We start from the raw sequence: 22,646 nt of genomic DNA, 5'->3' as shown, positions 1-22,646 counted from the left end.
TTTCCCTTCATGCTTTGAGCAGGGGCAGATATTTTCTGTCTCTTTCCTATTGGCTTACTGCATGGTGACAAAAAAGCCTTTTAAGTTCTGTTGAGGCAGAAATAAGTGCACATAAAAGGTTTAAACAGATAAATCTTCTCTCTTCTGATGTTTCCTCTCTCTCAGTTTTGATCCTTCCTGCCCAGTCTATGTGAATGGCTATTGGGGATGGAATGAACCAGGTTATGACCTTGTGAGCTTTGGAAGGTCATAAGAGCCATTAAAAGTCCCTTTCATAACCAGATCTAGTAGCAGTAGTCAGCAAGTTCAGTGAGAAATGAACCCTGAGTAGTCACCTGATTGATCTATTTATCCCAGCAGCAAATCAAGCCACTAGCTGAGATACCTGGTCCTATAAGCAAGTGTATGATTCATAGACTGGCAGTGTCCAGGGGGTTGCAGGTCCTGTTCACCCACAGCACAGCCATCAGGGACTGAGGAACCCCTTCTCCTTTTTAGGTTTTGTGATCCTAAAAACTGAGTTTTGGTTTTGGTCTCTTTCACTAGTCCTTTCCAATTCTTGGTGCAGGCAATAGAGGTTGTGGACTTGAGAACTTGGGCCATGGCAGAGTTCCTTATCACATATTGCTTTGCCTCCCCTCCCTCCCATCCCTCCTCCCTGGGATGCTCTGAAAAGCCTGGATGTTGGGATTTCAGCCAGGGGATTTTAGAAGTTGGTGGGACTAATACTACATAGTAACTGAGTTAAACTAATCCTTTTTCACTGATTGAAGGAGATGGAAGAGGGGGATTTTGACCCTATTTCTTGGGGGAGATTTTTGTTCTTATTCTATCTTGGAAGTAAATATTCCTTTGTAAAAGTTAATCTGACAGTTTAGAGGTTAAGTTGAACTGGGATTTGGGGACCCCCTAAAATTAGGTGAACATAAATCAGTTGGGGCTGGAATGGAAGAAACATAGACACCTCTAAGTTCCTTAAGGGTGCTGGAGAACCTTAGAGGAGAGATGGCATGTAAACTATCTGGCCTTCAGGCAGTAAGGGACAGGGTAATCCCTGTTTATACATGCTTTCCCCTTAATTGATTTATTTTGCTTATTACAGTAAGAGGTCTAAACTATGCTGTGGTTAAACTCTGACTCCAAGGGAGTTGCCAGTGGGCAGGGACAAAATGAGCTAAGGGAGAGTAACTTGAATCTGGGCCCTGAGGTGAATCTAGAGAGTAACACAGAGGTACTGCCCATAAACCTTTGTCATATCCCTGTTACATGAATGTGCCTCCAGACTAAACTACTTCTTTTATCCTTGTCATCCTACTATATGATGGTAGGAATAACAGTATCTTACAACTATATTGTGCTGATAAATTATACTGCTGAGAAAACCCCTTCCATTTGCATTACCTCATGGCATCCTAATAAACAAAAATGAAAGCAACCAGTGTCTGTCATTATGTTTTCAAAAATCACAAGTAGCCACTGTTATTGATGTCCACAAATACCAGTTCCACTTAGGCCACAGCAGGTTATTATGAGGTAATTTTATTTTTTCCTTTTTAGGTAAAAATAGTAAATACAAGATAATAAAGGTAAAAATACGCTATTTGGATCCCCCATTCCCTCTAAACAGGTCTACTGACAATACAATTTTTGATTTAGAATTTTTTAAAACTTTTTTTTAAACAAATAGAATTATTTTGCTATTAGGCTACCTGTGTTCTCATCTGGCACTTAAGAATAGATCACAAGTCACCTTCCGGTTTTGCTTGGTGGTTTTGTTTTTGTGAATATCTAAGGATGATATAGATATTCCATCTGCCTTGTAATTAAGCAGTGCTAATGCATGGTACCCAAGTAGGAAGGTGTGTTTATACAGCTGAGACAGCCAGCTTTTCCTCCACTCCAGGGGAGAGGATACAATGTCATGGGATATGCCAGTAGGGAAACACATCATAGTTCAGCTAAATGAGAGTCATGGCTTCATATTTGTTGACTGTTTCTCCATTTTTCAATTGGTGTTTCACTCTTTTACAAAAAAGGAAAAAAAAAAACTGCTTTGGGTATCTAGAATCACCACAACTCCTGGGTCCAGGCAGCTCAGCTGGTTGTAGACATTGACAAACCTGCTTGGACACAATTGTCACCAAGGAATAGGTCCATGAGAGTTGTATTAGCTTGATGGCCAAGGCCAGGATTTGGCTCAAACCACTGCTATTGCCACTCCCTCCGAATGCTGGTTAATGTCACAGAGGCTGTGGGTCTGGCTAGTTATCCTTGCCTTTGTTCATCATTAGATGATCTTTGTTCAAGTTCTTACCAAACTTGTCACTGAGCTGCTGTATCAAACCAGCCAGCTCTCCTGTTGCTTGTGACTTCTCTTCAAGAAGCTCATATCGGAGGCTGGAGATGTCTTGCTTGATTTCCTTAAGTTCTCCTGCAAAGACAAAAAAAAAAAATTGGTGAACATGATCAGATAGAAAGAAGTCACTCTTTTCATACCCTTTTAAAAATTAAATGTAGATACTTGATATTGAATGTGAACACAAACACAAGTTGCTTAGTAACTACAAATTAAATTAATTTCAAAGAATAAAGTATAGCACATATTGTAGCAATTGTGACCATTCTTGGACTTGATCTGGTTATGGAAGAAGTGATTAAAGGGAGGGCTGTTTCATGGAGGACTCTGTGATTTACTGAAATTTCTTTTCTAGTGCAGTGAATAATGGGGCCCAAAGAGTAATGCCAGTCACATGGTGGGACTTGAGTTTGACCTTCCCATCCTATTTGCTATTTTGGATGAGTGAAACTAAATGGTAACTCAGGGACTTAATTTTACTTCTCATATTCCTATGTTAAGTTGTTATCTAGGGAGTGAAAAAAAAAGCATATGATGTTGAATAAAGACTATTGAGATTAAGAAAGATGATGTGCTTATCATTTTAAAATAGTTTAAAGCTGAATAAATACTTGATCATTCATTATGCATTTAAATCTTGAAAAAGAAAACAATAGAACATTTACAATATTCATACTTAACCAAATTTTTCTGTACTATATTTCCATAATGGCTTTTATGGACTGTCTTTTTTATCCCTTTTCAGTCCTTGTTTGTTCATTCACTTTTGAATTGTGTTTTCATTTTTCCTTTATTATATTTATACTGTTCTGATTTTTTATTTTCTTGGCATTCTGGGGCATATGTCATCCTGACAAATGCAGAATGTTCTGATCTAGGGATCTAGTCCCTTTTTTTCTCAGATAGATTTACCTCTAGTGGAGGGCTGGTAAGGAGGTCCCACTTGAGGATGATGACCTGACCTCCTCCAACCCCAACAAAGGGACAGGTTATTTGTTCCTTTTGAATGCCTCCCTCTTTTCTCATCAAGCCTCTCAGGTGAGCAACTGAAGCAGACAAACATATTTTCTCCAGGAGCAGAGCCAGGAAGTAAGACTGAGAATGTTGGTTGGTAGCCACTAAGGGCATGCTGTATGACCCTTGACCAACAATCATATCTATTCCAGCTTTTTAGCAGCACACATAGGGTTACACTTTGCTTTGTTTTGCTTTGAGGAAGCAGGAAGCTTTGTTTGCTTTATAGACCAGTTAATAGAATATATTGACCAGAGTTGAAAAAGCAACCTGCCCAGTGAATTTCAAGGGAAAATATTCAAATTGCTGAATATGGCCTTGCTTTGAGAAGGATGAACAGAAATGATAGTAAAGATGGTGGTTCTTGGCCTTGGTCTGATTATGTGGGAATTGATTTAAGGGAAAGATGTTTCTTGGAGGGTAATTCACTTCTTAGAATTCAGGCTTTAGTTATTTTCTCCTTCTAGAATAATGAAGAGAAATCCTCTAAATGGCATCCCAGTGGCTGTAGGAGGAGTGAATTCCTGGATTATATTATTACCTTGGAGTAAAAGATAGGCACCCTGTGCCGGAGGCAAGAGTGTGAGATCTAGAATCAGAGCTTGCTATCTGTCTGACTTTGGGCAAATTGCTTGACCTCTCTAGGCCTCACTTTCTTCACCTGTAAAATGAGGACCACTAAAGTCCTTTCCAGTTTAAAATTTGTGATGCTATATTTAATAAATACTATTTAACCGGAGCAAGATTATCTTAACATTCTATAATAATCAACTTAAAATTGAACAACACAGAGGAATATATTCTGCTAAAAAATTCAGGCAGGAACAATGGATGAGGGAACTAGATGTTAGAGGTGAGTGTTTGAAATGTGAGACCATGGGGAGCAGGCTGAAGAGCAGGCAGACTGACCAATGAGAGGACAGAATCTGGAAGTAAGGGTTTCACACATCTCATTAAAGTACTCCCATTTCTGGTTTTACTCTCCAGAACTTGCTCAGTGATGAAGCATTGAAATAAATAAAGGATAGCTTCCACACTCTGGGGACATCTGACAGCCCCGGGAAATCCATCAAAACATTGCTTACCTTCATTGACTTCATCATTTTCTCTATCCACCTGGGCCTTCAGGACGTATCTTTTTATAAGACGCTTCATGATTTTCTGAAAAGTGAACATAAGAGGTAAGTTGGTCCTTTCTCAGGAAGCAGGTGAGCTGAAGGATGCAGGACAGCAACTTGTTTATACGGGCACCTGGATACTTTGTGAAATTTCCAACATCTAAAGCTTGACACCTTGGGCACAATTCTCTTCCCTAAGGGGAATATATAGGCTAATGTCTTTATTCCAAATCCCAATCTAATCCTTAGGGCATGAATGTTTCTCTACTTTCTTGGGTTTCAGTTTTCTGGTCATCCGTAGAATGAAGGAGTTAGGTTGGTTGGCCTCTGAAGGTCCTTCTAGCCCTAGATCTATGATTTTGGCTCATGAGAAAAGGGAAGAAAGTTAAACCAAAGAAACAGGGACCTTAGATCTAGAGAAAGTTGACTAGTGTGGTATAATGGAAAACAAACTGAACAAGTTAGGATATTTGGATTCTCCTTCCTGAGCAAGTCAGGTTAACTTCTTTTACCTTGAATGTATTTTTTTTTTTAAATAAGGGCTTTGGAGTAGATAATAATAACTCATTTATATAGCAAGTTATATTTTAGAAGATGCCTTCCTCAGAATACCTCTGTGAAGTAAATAGTACATTATCATTATCGTTCCCATTTTGCAGATGAGGAAACTGAGACGAATAGAAGTTAAATAGCTAAGACATGTCACAGCACAGAGTTAAATGCAGATCTCCTAATTCTAAGTCCAGCACTCTTTCTAACACAGCACATCACCTATATCAGTGGTGTCAATCTCAAACAGTAGCAAATCTGGCTGTATATTGACTTAGAACATCACAAATTAAGATGATCTATGTTTTCTTTCTTTTTTAATCTATAAATAGTATCTTTTTTCTTTGCTTATTTTGTTTAATATTTCCCAATTACATTGGAATCAGGTTCAGGCTTCACTTGGGAGTGTTTCAGCCTATGGACCTTGAGTTTAACACCTCTGGTCTAGATCTCTAAGAGTTTCTTCTACTTTAGGGACTGAAGCAGTTCCAAGTCTTTGTCTTAGAGTAGTAGCAAGTGCAAATTGATGACATGATATAGGAGATAGAGCTGAGGTTGGGGAGAAAGGTAGAGTAAACATGAGGGATTTAGTTTAACAAAGGAATTCAAGACAATGCTGGAGAAGAAATATGGTGCATGAATTCCTTTAAGAAAGAAGCAGTCAAGCCTTTAGAATTTTAGATGCAGAGGTCTTATCCATAAATACCACCTACTCTGAGCTGCCTGTCAGTAACCTTGGAAGAACTGGGTTTGGCCTTCCTGCACCATTTACCATGAAGATATTGTCCTTTCCTCCTCTATTGTTGCAAATGGACGTAAATAAACTCCTAAGATACACCAAGGACAAGTTATTTCCATGGTTCTTGCCAAATCAAGGATTTGAAAAATATCCTTATTTAAGATTCAGTCTTGAGACTGAAGACAAGAAACCGTTGTTTCTTGTGGTGAAAAGGGAATGATTACATGTTGATGCAGTGAGCTGAAGTAACTGCCTTACCTACCCCTTAACTACTTCTCCTTCCACTTGATCTCATGTGAGCACAGACTATGATCTCTAGCTCAAAGAGCACTGGATGGACAGAGATTTTATTTTTAGGATTCTATTTTTGGCTTCATTGTGTGATTGTCCTCCCTCCCCCTGAGTCCATTCCTGCCCCTAAAGACACTTGGCTTCTGGGTGCCTCACATTGTATGCAAAGATCTTTGGAAAGAAAAGGGAAGTGAATTGCCAGAATACTCCAAGCTAGAAATTTAAACTCATCACCACCACCACCAGTAAGCGAAGTGGTTCTCTTGGTATGCCAAACATACAAAGGAATTACTTTCAAACCACAGAAGCTGTACTTTGAAGGCATTTGACCCCTATCACCAAAATCTCACAGACATAGGGCCCACTATTTTGGTTTTTATGATAATTTAGGAAAAATAAATGTGATTCTTAAGAATGAAAAACTCAAAGTAATTTCTTCCTCTACAAATTTCTGGGTTTTTGCTTACAAGTCAAGTGAAATCTGCTAAAATAATGGCTTTTTCAAACCAAGGTTTTAGGAATAGATCCTTCAGGATTCCTCCAACCCCTAAACTCAGGCTGTTCTTTGCACCTGAAATGTCCTCTCATTTGTTAAATTCCTTGACACAGCTCAAATGCCTCTTCCTCCAAGGCTTTCCTGATCCCTGAAGCCTCTTAAACCTCACAAGGTGCTTTGCTCTGCAGCTCTAGAAAGTAGTGGTTTTGAGATATTCTGCATGTACTTAACTCATTTGGTGTCATAAGAGCTACTGCCCTTATGTTTTATCTAAATTCTGTACCTCCAACAGTGCCAAGTGCAGTGTTATGCACATAGTAGATATGGAATAAATGTTTGGTGCATTATAATGTATTGCATTGTATTATGTTGTATTGTATTGTGCTGTGATGTGTTTGTGTGTGTGTGTGTGTGTGTGTGTGTGTGTGTGTGTGTGTGTGTGGTATTCCATTGTGTCCTCCAGATTCAGCAATCATTCTTATATCATAAAGGGGATTTTGCAGGCCTTGAGTGAATACTGTGATTTTCTTACCTTGTGTTTATTAGTATCTAGCTTTAGATTGTGAGCTCTTTGAAAGCAGCAGCTGCCTTTTGCCTTTCTTTGTATCCAAAATGCTTTGCACATTTCCTGGGACACATAGATGTTTAAGGACTGACTGATTTATACTGTAAGAACACTGCACCTTCAGTGCCCCAGTGAGGGCCTTGCATATATCTTTAAATTGATAGTTCTAGAGTTGAAAAGGACCTTAGGGGTCACTTAGTCCAACCCCCACTGAGAGGGGAAGTGAACTGCCTAACTACTCCCAGGATTTTGTAGGCTTGGCTCTGCAACCTGATTCTGTGCCAACTCATCAACTTCTCTTTCCATTGTATCCTATGGTCATTAGGAACTTGCTTAGCGTTATTGCAGTAGTAGTAGTAGTAATAGTAGTAGTAGTAGTAATAAGAATAATCGTTTTTCAGTCATCTCTGACTCTTTGTGGTCCTGTGGACAGTGGCAAGCTAATATTGTCCATAAGGTGTTCTTGACAAAGACACTGGATTGGTTTGTCATTTTCTTTTCTAGTAGATTGAGGCAAAAAGAGGTCAAGTGACTTGCCCAGGGTCACGCAGCTCATAGGTATCTGAGGCTAGGTTTGAACTCAGACCTTTCTGACTCCAGGCTCAGCACTCTATCCACTGAGTAACCTAACTGCCTCCCATAATAACAATAGCTAACACATATAGTGCCTACTATGTGCCAAGAATCCTGTTAAGTACTTTTTAACAAATATCTCATTTGATCCTCCCAATAGCCCTGGGAGGCAAGTGATATTATTACCTCCATTTTACAGATGAGAAAATCATGACAAACAGAGAAACACAACTAGTAAGTTTCTGAGGCAAGATTTGAACACAAAACTCCCTGTCTCTGGGCCCAGCACTCTATCCACTGTGCCACTTAACTAATAATGTAATAAACATTATCACTGTAGTTTATACTATGTACTATAATGCAAAGTAACTCACCCCATTTGTTTTTAAGATACTCTCCAATTCATATTCATCCTTTCCCCTTATCTGCCTGTTCTTAAGCTAAATGAAGGCTGACTGCCAGACTCCAGACTCACTAGTCTACACAAATATTTGACCAGGCTTCCTTTTCCCACATGAGATAGAATCAATGGCATTTGCAAACTTTTCTAGTTGACCATCATACAACTAGACCTTCCTGGGCAAGTAGGCAAGGGGTTATGTTTAGGCTATATTAGAAAGTTAACTAGAAATGGGATATCTCATTGATGACCTTCCTGGCTCTAAGAAGGTTGTCTGCTGAATCAATAACAATGGGCTGTCACAGTACTACTCCCTTATTCTTTTAAAATACAAATGGAATATAAATCTAGGATGTGTATGTAACCAAGCTTTCATGGAGAGTCTTGCCATCTTCCTTTAGGGAAGTGGGCCATCTGGAATAATTTGAGTAAAAATGAATGCCAAGTTCCTATATTTCAGTTGAGTTTCACAACTTGGGATAGCAAAAATCAAGGTGATTTTGAGGCCAAATGGGAGGTAGTATGGTATAGTGGATAGGCCACTGAACTCTGTCTCAGGAAGTCCTGGGTTCATACCTCTCGATGCATCAGTTTTTTCATCTGTAAAATGAGATAGTCACACTCATTGGCTTCTAAGGTCCCTTTTTATTCTGAATCAATGGTCCTTTGACTGTTTTCCACAATTTGATTAGAAGAAAACAGAATGGAGACAAATGCTAGAAATCTCTCAACTCTAAATGAAAGGAGGGAGGCACACATTTCCATGAGGGAATGCATGTGGTATGAATTACAAGTGGCTGAATCATTGTGGAAATTTCTGGCAGAGAATAAAGCAAAGTGAGTTTCCTGAACTTCTCTAAGGAAAAAGACACCTCTTTTTATGCAAGTGTCTTAGAAAAGATGAGGACATAGGCAGGAGAGAGAGCATATACTTTTATCGAAGTTGCCCAACGTAGTAGAATCCAGAAGGAAGCAATGTTGCCATCTGAGGAAACAGAAATTGAGGAATATTTTGGGGAGTGTAAAAAATATCAGATCCAAAGAGAAACCATTTTTCAAATTTGGATTTATCAAAGTCTTAAGGATAGAAGGAACTGATATGTTAATTATACTAGTCACCTCCTGCTACTTTTCCTTCATTATCTCCAATTTTTCCTCCATATTTTTTGTAGGTGCATAATTGTTCACATATGATCTCCCTATTAGACAGAGTGAGCTCCTTGACAGCCAGGAGTCTATTTTGTCTTCCTTGGTATACTCAGACCTTAGCACAGTGTAGGTGCTTGCTAACAGTTTATAGATGGACAACACTATAATTAAGACCTTTAAGAAATAAAAAGAGAGTAAGAAAGTTCACTTTTTAACATTAATAGATTTCTCAACAAATGTTACTTTTAGTGGGATGTACCTCCATTCCATGATTTATTTTGGATGATAATTATGATGATGATGATATGTGTGTGTGTGTGTGTGTGTGTGTATGTGACCATACATGAAGTGTACATCTCTGTTTGGAAAGGCGAGTGTGTGAGAATAAGTGTATGAATCATTATTTTAAGGGTGTATGATTTTTGTCATTACTTCCTCCACCAAATACAGTTCACCACCTCTTTGTACAACAAAAGACAGTTTCAGGAGTTGCTTTGGCCTAAAATATTTATTGCTCCCAGTGATATGACTCTCTGCTCTTCATTACGCTGGATTTTGGACAACACTACTACAATTTTCCTCAGCACTGTACTTGAAGGTTTTAGAACTTTTCAGACGTAACACCAGAAAGTGCTTGAGTTCCGCCTTTATGACCCTGGGGTCACCTCTTCACCACTGTGAAAAATCAGGGTGACTACTGGAAGAGGACTATACATGCTCAGCATATTCTCTAGCCAATGGACACACTTTAAAATTATTTGTAGTTATTTGTAGCTGTCAGGTTCTTTCTACTCCTGATAATAGGGGCATTATAAAATTATATAATATATAAGGGGCTATATGATAATAGCATGTCTAAAAGAAAAGAGTAGAATTCAAAAGAAGTTCTTGATATTGACTTAAATCCCCTTGTGTTTTCTCTACCCAAGGCTCTGGACAGCTCATCATCATGGCCTGGCATACAAGATTTCTACAGAGATGGATGACACAAGGTAATACAAATGCAGATATACGGGGAAAGCAATACAGGGATACCATGAAGAAGCTTCACCTGGGTCTTTTTCTATTCCTTCTCAAAGACTATCTATAGATACTACACCACTATAATGAACTGGTCTCCAAACATCAGCAGGAACCACTTGCTTTTTTGCAGGATTTATGCAAACTTTAGGCAGCCTTATTATGGGAAAAAATTTGGTATTCTCAGGGTTTTTGTAGGTACCTACTGCTATCCTACCAATGGAGATCAACTCCCTGTCTTTCTTGTAATAACAGTAAATGTTTTTACAAGTGGTGTCATCCTCTCTCCAATTATCATTTCCACTTGTCCATCATCCTCTTAAAAATGATGACTCAGTACATCTATTCTATTCTCACATACAACAGAACTACAATGGAAGAAAATATTTGGAATGCATTCCCTTATTTTGTGAAAAATCATTCAGAAACTGAATATCAAGAACCCAGAGCGTAAAGAATCCCTTGTCAAAAAGAATTTTCTTTGCCTCACTGCTACACTCCACTGCTCACTGCTGGGAACATCTTCTCTAGGGACAGGGGACTGAACTTAGTTGCTGAGGATCAGACATGTGACTCTTGCTTGAAGTGGTGAGAAAAATCCTATTTCACATCTTCTCTTTGATACTGGTTCTGATACCAGACTATAGGCAAGTCATTTCACTTCTGTCTGAGTCTTAATTTTCCCTTAAATTTCCATAAAGTGAGGGGCTTCAGATGGTTGTTGAAAGGAAGTGATTTTTTTTTAATTTATGCAAATATAAATCATCATACTCATCACTATTATTATTATTTACTCTGTATGGATTCTGGTATAATACAGAATCTGACTACAGACCCACATGCACAGCTTAAGAGAAGTAAATATGCCACAAAAACTGCTTCTCACAGAGAGAACAGTAGCCATTGTTACACAGAAAAAAGAACAAGGGAGGAATAAGCCTAGGCCAAAGTTCCTGGTGATTTACATGGCAGGTTTCTCCCATGCTTGCCATATAATATATGCCATCAGAAATGGACTAGTTTGACATTCATACACAAGTACTGATGAATGCACTGGTATCAGGCAAATATCTCTCCTTTCCAATTCAAGTGTCAGTGGAACTACTGGAATTCACTTTCGTTGTTTAGACTGTTCTGTACCTTCTATCCCACATGCTCATTGCTATAAAAAAGCCACACACACATATACACACACAACATGACCAAACCTCAAGGATATAGGCTTAAAAAATATCTAAGGGAGTTCGAAAAAGAAAGGTTATCTTAGTAATTTAATGAGCATGGGAGAAGCTATATTTGCCCTACTCAGAATGATATAGAAATTCTCAGTGCCAAGAAGGTAATAGACTGAAATTAGACACCTGATGATGAGATTGACTGAATGAATTTTCATTGCTCTCTACATTTCATAGTTGCTTTGGAAGGACCCAGATTGGAGGGATACTGAAGAAAGAAATGAGGCCCAAATGACCATAAATGATCATAAGGAAGTAGATGAGATGCTGTCATAACTCCCTGCCAGAGGTAAGGCAATGAATGTCTTTCACCTCTTTCTGTTGAATTCAGGAAACCTCAACAATTTTGTTTTTCACAGAGATGTCATGTTTCCTTCCTTACCACCTTAGGCTAAAAGGGCAGGGACAGATTTTCTAGATAGTGTTAATCTTGAAGCAAGACTTGAGAGTAGTCAGAAGGACATAAACATCACAGTATATCCTGAAAGGTCAAGGCTCATGTCGTTAGCCTGTTCTTCATTATCAGGTCAAAGCTCATTATTTCCACTGTATAGACTGAGAAATGGAGGGGAAGAAAGATTAAATGAAATGACCCTGGTCACTCAGGAAGTGTTGGGAGGAAAGCTTCTAAGCCCTTTGTCCTGCTATTTCTTCTCACCTTTGCTCTGATATGAAATCAAATAAATTTCTCTTTTTTTTCTTCCCTCCAGGAATCTACCTTCAAGCTCTAGAACCCTTGCCTGACATATTCAGAGGTACTACAAGGTGAGTTTGGCAGATTCAGTGATAGCCCGGAGGCCTCACACAAACAAATTCAAAATTGGAATAATCTAGCTGAGGGATCCTTGACTCTCAGTAATCAAAACTGTGTAATCTTTGGGAAATTTACAGGTGTATTAGCTGTGCAGTAAGTGCTGACTGAGTTGAATTAAATGAAATCAGCTCACTCAGAGAAAGGTGCTGAGAATGGTAGGACTTATAAAGGATTGATTTTTGGGTTTCAAATAGACACAAAAAGTGCTTCATTATGTGCTTCTACAGAAAGGATTTTGACTTTAATCAATCTGGGTTTTCTTAATCCTAAGAAATTCAGTTTATGTATCATCTTCTCCAAATGGCATGAAAATGTAAAAAAAAAAATATTTGCTAACTGACTGAAGGACTTGGTTGGCAAAATGCCTCAAAATTGGGTCACACTGACAATCCTCACAACAGGGTATATTTAGATCCCAGAGTCATCAATTGCCAGTATGGAATGTCTTCAGATAAGAACATAAACCTTTTCATGATGTGCTGCTTCTTAATTGTATAATTAAATCTGTCAAATTGCTTAGCTGGCACCTGGCATGCGGAGGTATATTCAATGAGATCCTCTAGTTCAAGACGGAGGCTACATCTATAATTGCTCTCTTCAAGAAGATGCCAGCTGGGTCAAGCTGCTGAATGAAGCCTGCAAACTGCTCCTCATGGGGCTCAGATATACAATTGATTAGAGAAGATGGGAACAAGTGAAATCTGAGATGACAGGCAGGAACCCTTGTCCCTAACATGTTCCATTCCCCATTCATCTGTTTCCTATTGACTCTAAGTAGAGTTGAAATGATGAATTGGAATTCATGTCAGGGAGAAGTATGCACATATTGAGAGGCAAATGTTATCTGTCAGGATTTTGCTCTCTATGCTAATATCCTCTTTTTCATTATGCCAGTAAAAGGAATATTTATCTTCAATATCAATTGGGTAGCTAATGTGAACTTTTTGAAGAGACTCCATATACCAGTACCCTGTTAGAACCACATAGTGTCAGAACTAGAAGGCACCTTAGAGATCCAGTCCACTTGTTATCACTTAAGAGGTGCTGTAGTACAATGGAAAGGATGCTGGACCAGGAAGCAGGAGAGATCTGGTTTTGAAGACTGCCTTGAGCATTTACTAGTTGTGTGATCCCAGGCAAATCTCTTCTCAGAGCTTTAGTTTCCTTATCTGTAATATGGGCCCAGTAACACCAGTAGTACTTACCTCACTGTGTTATGGTGAGGATCAAATCATGCTAAATTCATTAGTAAATCTTGAAGGATCATACATAAATGTCAGCTAATATTATTATATTTTACAGAAGGAGAAGCTGAGGTCCAAAGAAGTCAGGTAAATGAATAAAAGAGAAAGCTAGTATACAAAACACAACACACATGCCCCTTTCAATCAAGAGTTCTACCCTCTTTCTCAAAAAAACCAAACAATAAAACTTCTTATGGAGATAAACAAAAAACATAATCCATCAATTAATGAATCTATCAATAATCGTTTAGGTGTTAGGAATTGTAATAGATGTTACAACAAAAAGATAATACAACAAAACAAAACAAAAAATTAAATAATCCATACTTCTCAAGGAACTTACATTGTATTGGAAATATCTAGTAGAGGTACTAATAAGCTAACTGGCAAAATGTTTGGAAGAAGTAAAAGGGAAAATCCACAACTTCATAATGATGCCCTGCATAATTCAGTATTGAGTGAATTTTAGGGAAAATTTACTTTAAGAAGCAATAGTTATGCCCATCACTTCAGAAAAAAAGACAAATTGGAGATCTGAGCAATATTTTGTTTTGCAAAAGAATCCCCATAAGATTTCTCTGAGTAACAGGCTTTAACAAATGTCTTTACCTAAATTCAGTTCCTACACAAATTTTCAAAAGAATGTAGTCTTTTGTGTAAACTGAGATTTCCACGGACTGTTCTCAGATGTGAATTCCATTGCAGTAAATGCTAGTTTCTTACTGTGATCTGTCCTTTTTGTCCAGGCTTTCAGCTTCACAATTTAGACCATTTCTTTTCACATCATGCTGACAAGCAATAATTCCTTTTGGAAAGATGTGACACTTTAGAGCTCTGAAGGCCAAGCCTGGGGGAAATCGAACATCATGCTGAATTTCTCAGACTATCACATAAGGACTGTCAGATCTGACCCTACTGGGACCAATGAAATCAGGCTAATGAGCTTTCCATCTTTTCCTGGGTTTTATTCTTTCTTTTCTTGTCTGATTCCTACAATCCTACAACCTGTAGTTTCATTCAAAACTCAGATCGTGGGTCATTTCCTACAGGAAGATTTTCCTTATTTTTTCTCTCTCTGTTTGTCTCTGTGTCTATGTCTCTTTGTCTCTCTGTGTTTCTTTGTCTTTCTCTATCTCTGTCTCTATGCTGTGTCTCTTTGATTCTCTCTCTCTGTCTGTCTGTCTCTCATTTTCCCCAGTAGAGTAAGCTCCTTGAGGGCAGAAGCTGTTTTCCATTTTGTCTTTGTTTCTCCAGCACTTGGCACAGTGCTTGGCATATTGTAGGTAAAATAAATTCTTGATAGGTTGAACTGCATTCTAGAGCTCCTTTAGAGCTATGAGACCTCAACAGTTATCTGACTGGCATGTGTGCTCCTCTAGGTCAGGAGCTGATGCAGAGCACACCCAAACAGGACTTGATCGAACATCCCCAGACAGGCCATGGTGACACATGCATATTAGAACATCACTTTGCATATGAGAGGAAGCTGATGTGTGCCCATGGATATGAAATGAGGATCAGCTCTGGGCCATACATCAGTTCCAAGGCAGCGGCTGACATTTTCTTAATGATATGCTGAAGGTTGTACATACATCCCTGTTTGCTTTAGCCAGCGACAGTGTCATCTGTTCTTCCACGCATATAGATATCATCAAGCACTTACCTCAAGGGTTGTATCAAATGAAAGTGCTTTGCAAACCTTGAAGTGCTATATAAAGTTTACCTGTCATTGTCATCATTAGCAGTAGAAGCAGCAACTATGACAAAAGCACTGGCTGTGGATGCACAGTGAAGATACAACTATTTTAATGCCACTGGTATCAGGGGTAGGACTAGTACTATATAGAAGAGTCTTAGAAGACTTGATTAGACCATTGGTGCCTTTGAATTGAATCTGTGTCATAATGAGCCACATTTTTAATCAAAGTTTCTTTCATTCACTCCTGCTTGAACTCCCCATTATCTCTTAGAAGAGGATTGTTACCTGATATCTTGTGGGCTTACTAAATGTGTTCTTCACAGTAAGATTGTCAGGATTTCCCATGCTGGTCTGGTACCGAGATTTCTGAAATGATAAATAGAAATTTCAACTTGGACAGCACCCATGTGCAGCAAATTCCCCCAAAGAACAATGCATCAGGGGTATCATATCAGGATATCAGAAACCAGTTCTACATGTCCTTGACAAGGAAAGAACATTGAGGCCAATGTTGGAGCTATAGGGCACTAGAATCATTCATGCCAAAGCAGAGTCAAAAGATTAATTATTCAGTTCCCATAATAACTAGGGAGAAAATCAAATTCTGAGTAATTCTCAAAGCAAGAGAATCTTCAATGAACAAAAAAAAATAAGTCCACAGATTATAGAAGCTGCATCTGTCCACAGGACACATACCACTCCATATATTTTTGTAACTTTTGATAGTAATTCCTTTCCATATTTTGCCTGTTAGAGCAAGACATTCATCCTAAAGATCCAATGAACTAGATTTATATTTTGAAAATGAGAGTATATTTCTTTTACCCTATTCTAGGTGCACACCATGACATGCCATAGATGGAAGAATCTACCCAACTCTGATTTTACACTAGTAATTTCCAAGCTATCCAGATCTGAAATACTACTGTTGCTTTTTCAGTTTTGTGATGCTTATGTAAAGGAGGATCTCAGTCAGAAAGGGTTTGCAAACTTCATGTACATAGTAAATGCAAGGAATAAAGTTAGGTAGGTGGGTTCACTACATGTGTAACCTTCCTTGCATGCGCCCTGCCTGCATGTTTGCTATGTGAAGGTCTATCTATACATGTTCCCTACATGCGTGCATTGTTCTGGTTGACATGTAAATATTTCTCAGAGAGTATGCCCCTATTTGGGGGTAGGAAATATTTTATTACTATGCTGTTTCATTACTTGTCTTTGATTTGAATTGATCAAGTCTTCTGGATGACAGGTAAACACTTTTCTGGGACTTGTGATTTAGGGTTATAGATGACAGTGGGGTCATATATACCTCCTGGTGTTATTCTATACAATGTTGAAAATTGCCCATAAGAACCTTGAGGACATATATTTATTTTTGAATTAAAAGTAAAATATATATATATTTTTTGCTTTGAGAATTTCATAATACCTATCAGATAATTTGCAGCACCCTTGGACATGCCTGACCCTTTCCAGATAGAGATATACACATATGCATACTCACATATACAAACACACATGAACACACATGTACACACACACATAGTTTACTCTAGCTATACTTAAACAGACCCTGAAAACCTTTCTCTGAACTCTAAGATCTCCTCCAATGGTCTGTCACAATGCGTGAAATTCTTGACATTGCAATCCTTCCCTGTGTCTCCAGAAGGCAGGAGGGAAAGCAGATCTGAGAGAAATGACTCTGAGGCACCTTGGGGGATCAGGGCACCTAGAGGGCTGGGGTGAATGAGCCCAAATGTAGGCAAGAAGAGGGTGACAGGCTGTCAGAGATAAGCTTCTGTGACTTTAAAGATTCGCCAGATCTCCAGCCTGATTGTCTAATACTGTAAATCATTTCTCACTCTTCTCAAATGCTTCCTTACATTATCTAACTACCTTTTTAACCAAAATTGGTTTGAGTTAGAAGCTGACCAATGCTGAGGAAAATAGGAATGGGTCTTGAGATTCTAGTTCTTTATATTTATTCTTCTAGCCTGTCAATCTCAAAAACACAAGTACAAACACACAACAAGCAACCCCCAATCCACTAACCACCAAAATGAAGTCACCACCTACCCTCAGCTTAGAATTCAGCATGCCCATTTCAAGGTCATTTTCACAGCTTTTGGCCTTGGATTTGCAGAGTTTTATGAGGCACATTTTGATTCTCATTATGAGATAATAAAATGATTTAGGACTTGGCACTAGGTTAAAAGGAGCGGGTAGAGTTCGACCTTCATCAAAATAAGACAACCAAAGTTTAGCCCGGGCAAACTTCCACTCCACATCTGCATCCTCCTGTGAGAGAATTAGGAAAAAAAAAGGTCCCATTGTAAAAAAATATACTTAGTATTCTCACTCCTCCTAGATTTTGGGAGTGCTTATAGCTTGGATGTGAAAGATATTTTGCCATTACAGAAAGAGTGTTAGAACAGGAATCAGGAGACCTAGTCCCCTTTGTTCTGCCAATAACCATTTATATCACCTTGGGCTTTTCCTTGGGCCCATGTTCCTCATCTGTCAAAAGAGGGATTTGGGTTAAACAATCACTTAGGGCATTTTAAATTCAGACTTTTCCACTTTTCCATTATAATTAAATGTAGTATTGGGCGTCCACTGAAAACTGGAAGTAGAGACTTTTTCCTTAACATTTGACATTTGACTAATAGTTCTGATAGTTACTTCATTAAGAAAAAATAACTTTCAATGACAAAACTTTCAGTGAAGCTGTTTGAAGGATATTATAAGTCAGAAACTGTATTATTGTGGAAAGAAGCTATCTTTGGAGTCAGAGGACTTAGGTTCTGCTTTTTGCACATAACAGTATTTTTTCCAATTACATTTAAAAACAGTTTTCAGCATTCGTTTTTGTAAGATTTTGAGTTTCGAGTTCTCCCTTCATCCATTCCCTCTCCCTTTCCCAAGACAGAAAGCAATCTGACACAGGCTATACACATACAATCATATTAAACATATTTCCACATTAGTCATGTCATGAAAGAATTAGAATAAAAAGGAAAACACCAACAAGAAAGAAAACAAACAAAAAACAAAAAAAGAGTGAAAATTTTTTGCTTTGATCTGCATTCAGACTCCATAGTTCTTTCTCTGGTTGTTGTTAGTAATTTCTATCATGAGTGTTTTGGAATTTTCTTGAATTGTTGTATTGGTGAGAAGAGCTAAGTCTATCAAAGTTGATCCTCCCTCAATGGTACTGTTACATGCACTGTGTTCTTCTGATTCTGTTCACTTCATTAGAACAATGCATTAGTTTCTGTAAGTTTTTCAAGTTTTTCTGAAATCTATCTGCTCATCATTTCTTATAGAACAAGAGTATTCTATTACATTCATATACCACAACTTGTTCAGCCATTCCCCAATTGATGGGTATCCCCTCTACTTCCAATTCTTTGCCACCACAAAAAAGAGCTGCTATGCATATTTTTTGTACATGTGAATCCTTTTCCATTTTTTATGATCTCTTTGGGATACAGACCTAGTAGTGGTATTGTTGGATCAAAGGGTATGCAGTTTCTGCATAGTTCCAAATTCCTCTGTGGAATGGTTGGATCACTTCACAACTCCACCAACAATGCATTAGTATTCCAATTTTCCCACAACTTCTCCAATATTTATCATTTTCCTTTTCTGTCATATTAGCCAATCTGATAGGGGTTAGGTAAGACCTCAGAATTGTTTTAATTTGTATTTATCTAATCAATAGTGAACATTTTTATATGATTATAGATAGCTTTAATTTCTTCATCTGAAAACTGCCTTTTCATATCCTTTGACAATTGAGAATTGTCAATTGGGAATTGGGAAATGACTTGTATTCTTATAAATTTGATTTAATTCTCTATATATTTTTGAAATGAAGCTTTTATCAGAAACTCTGCCTATAAAAATTGTTTCCCACCTTTCTGCTTTCCTTCTAATCTTGGTTGCGTTGGTTTTGTTTGTGCAAAAACTTTTCAATGTAATATAATCAAGATTATCCATTTTGCCTTTCACAATGTTCTCTATCTCTTGTTTGGTCATAAATCCTTCCTTTCTCCTTACATCTGACAGGTAAACTATTATTTGCTCTCCTAATTTGCTTATGGTACCACCCTTAATGTCTAATTAATGTACCAGTTTTGACCTTATTTTTGTATAGAGCATGAGATGTTGGTCCATGGTTAGGTTCTGCCATACTAGTTTCCAGTTTTCATAGCAGTTTTTCTCAAATAGTGAGTTCTTATCTCAGAAGCTGGAGTCTTTGGGTTTATCAAAGAAGAGATTACTATAGTCATTTAGTACTGTGTCTTGTGTACCTAATGTATTCCACTGATCTACCACTCTATTTCTTAGCAAGTGTCAAATAATTTTGATGATTCCCACTTCATAATATAGTTTTAGATCTAATATGGCTAGGCCACTTCCTTTGAATTTTTTTCATTAATTTCCTTTGATATTGACCTTTTGTTCTTCCAAATGAATTTTGTTATTATTTTTTCTAGGTTTTATAAATTTTTGGTAGTTCAATTGGTATGAAATGAATAAGTAAATGAATTTAGATAGAATTGTCATTTTTATTATATTAGCTTAACCTACCCATGAACAATGGATATTTTCCCAAATGTTTAGACCTGACTTTGTGTGAAAAGTGTTTTGTAATTGTGCTTGTGGAGTTCCTGAATTTGTTGTGCCAGGTAGACTCCCAAATATTTTATGTTGTCTGCAGTTATTTTAAATGGAATTTTTCTTTCTATATCTTGCTGCTGGGCTTTGTTGTTAGAAATACTGATGATTTATATGGGCTTATTTTATATTTTGAAACTCTGCAAAATTTGTTAAGAGGAATAGTTTTTTTTTTATTCTTCAGCAGAAGGAAATAAAAATAAAAGCACAAGTTGCAATCCTGATCTCAGACAAAGCAAAAGCAAAAATAGATCTAACTGAAAAAGATAAGGGAGGAAACTATATTTTTCTAAATGGTATCATGGATGATGATGTAATATCCATAGTAAACATAGTAATTTTTTTTAGTTCTCTAGTAGTTTTAAGATCCTCTATAATTTTCTAAGCATAACATCAAATCTTGTGCAAAAAGTGATCGTTTTGTTTCCTCATTACCTATTCTATTTCCTTCAATTGGTTTTTTTCTCTTATTGATGAAGCTAACATTTCTTGTACAGTTTTCAATAATAGTGATGATAACAGGTATTCTTATTTCACCTCTGATCTTACTGAGAGGGGTTCTAGCTTATCTCCTTTATGCATGATGCTTGCTGATTGTTTTAGATAGATACTGCTTATCATTCTAAGGGAAACTCCATTTATTCCTATGCTCTCTAGTGTTTTCAATAGAAATGGATGCTGTGCTTTGTCAAAAGCTTTTTCTGCATCTATTGAGATAATCAAATGATTTCTGTTAGTTTTGTTATTGATATGGTTAATTATACTAATAGTTTTACTAATATGGAGTCATTCCTGCATTTCTGGTATAAATCCCAAGTGCCTATAGTACATTATCCTGGTGATAAACTGCTGTAATCTCTTTGCTAATATTTTATTTGACATTTTTCACCTTTATTCATTAGGGAAATTAGTCTATAATTTTCTGTTTCTATTTTGGCTCTTCCTGGTTTAGGTATAGCACCATAATTTTGTCATAAAAGGAATTTGGTAGGACTCCTTCACTTATTTTTCCAAATAGTTTATATAGCATTGGAATGAATTGTTCTTTGACTGTTTGGTAGAATTTACTTGTAAATCCATCTGACTTGAAGATTTTTCCTTCATTGATGGTTTGTTTGATTTCCTTTTGTAAAATGGGGTTATTTAAGTATTTTATTTCCTTTTCTGTTAATCTGGGCAGTTTATATTTTTGTAAATATTCATTCATTTCACTTTGATTGTAAGATTTATTGGCATACAGTCAGGCAAAATAGCTCCTAATTATTGCCTTAATTTTCTCTTCATTGCTGGTGAACCCACCCTTTTCATTTTTTATATTGGTGATTTGTTTTCTTTTTTAAAAATAAAATTAATTGATAGTTTATTTTATTGTTTTTTCATAAAGCCAGCTCTTAGTTTTATTTACTATTTCATTAGTTTTCTTACTTTCAATCTCTCCTTTGATTTTTCAGAATTTCTAAGTTGGTATTTACCTGGGAGTTTTGAATTTGTTACATTTTAGCTTTTTAGTTGCATACCCCAGTTCATTAATCTCCTTGTTCTCTATTTTACTCATGTATATATTTAGATATGTGAAATTCCTCCTAAGAACTACTTTGGCTGCTTCCCATAAGTTTTGGTATGTTGTCTCATTATCGTCATTTTTTTTCTGATAAAATTATAGTTTCTATGATTTGTTGTTTGGCCCGCTCATTCTTTAGGATTAGATTATTTATTTTCCAATTAATTTTTAGTCTATCTTTTCATGGTCCTTTGTTAGATGCAGTTTTTATTTCATCCTCTGAAAAGGATACATTTAATATTTCTGATTTTTGGTATTTGTGAGGTTTTTATGCCCTAATACATGACCAGCTTTTTTTATGTAGGTGCCATGTATCACTGAGAAAAAGGTATATTCCTTTCTATCACCATTCAATTTTCTTCAGAGATTTATCATATCTAAGTTTTCTAAAATTCTATTCACCTCCTTAACTTCTTTCTTGTTTATTTTATGGTTAGATTTATCTAGTTCTGAGTGGAGGGAGGTTGAAGTCCCCCAATAGTATAGTTTTGCTGTCTATTTCTTCCTGTAACTCCCTTAGCTTCTCCTCTAAGCATCTGAATGCTATAACATTTGGTGCATATATATTTACTATTGATATTACTTCATTGTCCATAGTACCTTTTAGCAAGATATAGTTTCCTTCCTTATCTCTTTCAGTTAGGTCTATTTTTGCTTTTGTTTTGTTTGAGGTCAGGATTGCTACTCCTGCTTTTGTTTTTTTTTTTTTTTTCACTTTATCTGAAGCATAATATTTTCTGCTCCAGACTTTTCCTTTTACTCTATGTGTATCTCTCTGTTTCAAATGTGTTTCTTATAAACAAAATATTGTAAGATTCTGGTTTTAATCCACTCAACTATCCACTTCTATTTTATGGGAGAATTCTTCTCATTCACATTGACAGTTATGATTATTAACTGTGTATTTCCCTCCATCTTCTTTTCCTCCTGTTTATACTTTTCTCTCTCCTTTAACCCTGTTCTTCCTCACTAGTTTTTTGCCTCTGACCACCACTTTCTTCAATCTGCCTTCTCTTCTATCAGCCCCCATTTTCTTTTCCCCTTTCCCTTCTACTTCTGTCCTCCCTTCTCCCCTCCTTTCTATTAGCAGCTCTATTACCTTTTCATTTGTCTTTTCTCTCCTACTTCTCTATAGGG

At 37.1% G+C, this 22,646-nt stretch overlaps 1 protein-coding gene across 1 annotated transcript in view; it reads right to left on the bottom strand.

Annotated features, from left to right (window-relative positions):
• Window positions 1-1,498: 1,498 nt before the first annotated feature.
• Window positions 1,499-22,646, bottom strand: part of TRPC7 (transient receptor potential cation channel subfamily C member 7) — a 260,948-nt gene continuing 239,800 nt past the window's right edge. Inside the window, exons 9-12 of the mRNA XM_072628831.1 lie at window positions 17,342-17,563; window positions 15,548-15,628; window positions 4,456-4,531; window positions 1,499-2,431 (exon numbers count right to left, since the gene is read on the bottom strand). Of these exons, the coding sequence (XP_072484932.1) occupies window positions 2,262-2,431; window positions 4,456-4,531; window positions 15,548-15,628; window positions 17,342-17,563 (549 nt within the window). The 3' untranslated portion in view covers window positions 1,499-2,261. The remainder of the gene's footprint in view (window positions 2,432-4,455; window positions 4,532-15,547; window positions 15,629-17,341; window positions 17,564-22,646) is intronic.

This window comes from Notamacropus eugenii, chromosome 1 (assembly GCF_028372415.1).
Source record: "Notamacropus eugenii isolate mMacEug1 chromosome 1, mMacEug1.pri_v2, whole genome shotgun sequence".
Classification (NCBI taxonomy): Eukaryota; Metazoa; Chordata; class Mammalia; order Diprotodontia; family Macropodidae; genus Notamacropus; species Notamacropus eugenii.
The sequence above is the reverse complement of the archived record's forward strand: the minus strand, read 5'-3'. Positions and strand labels throughout refer to the sequence as shown.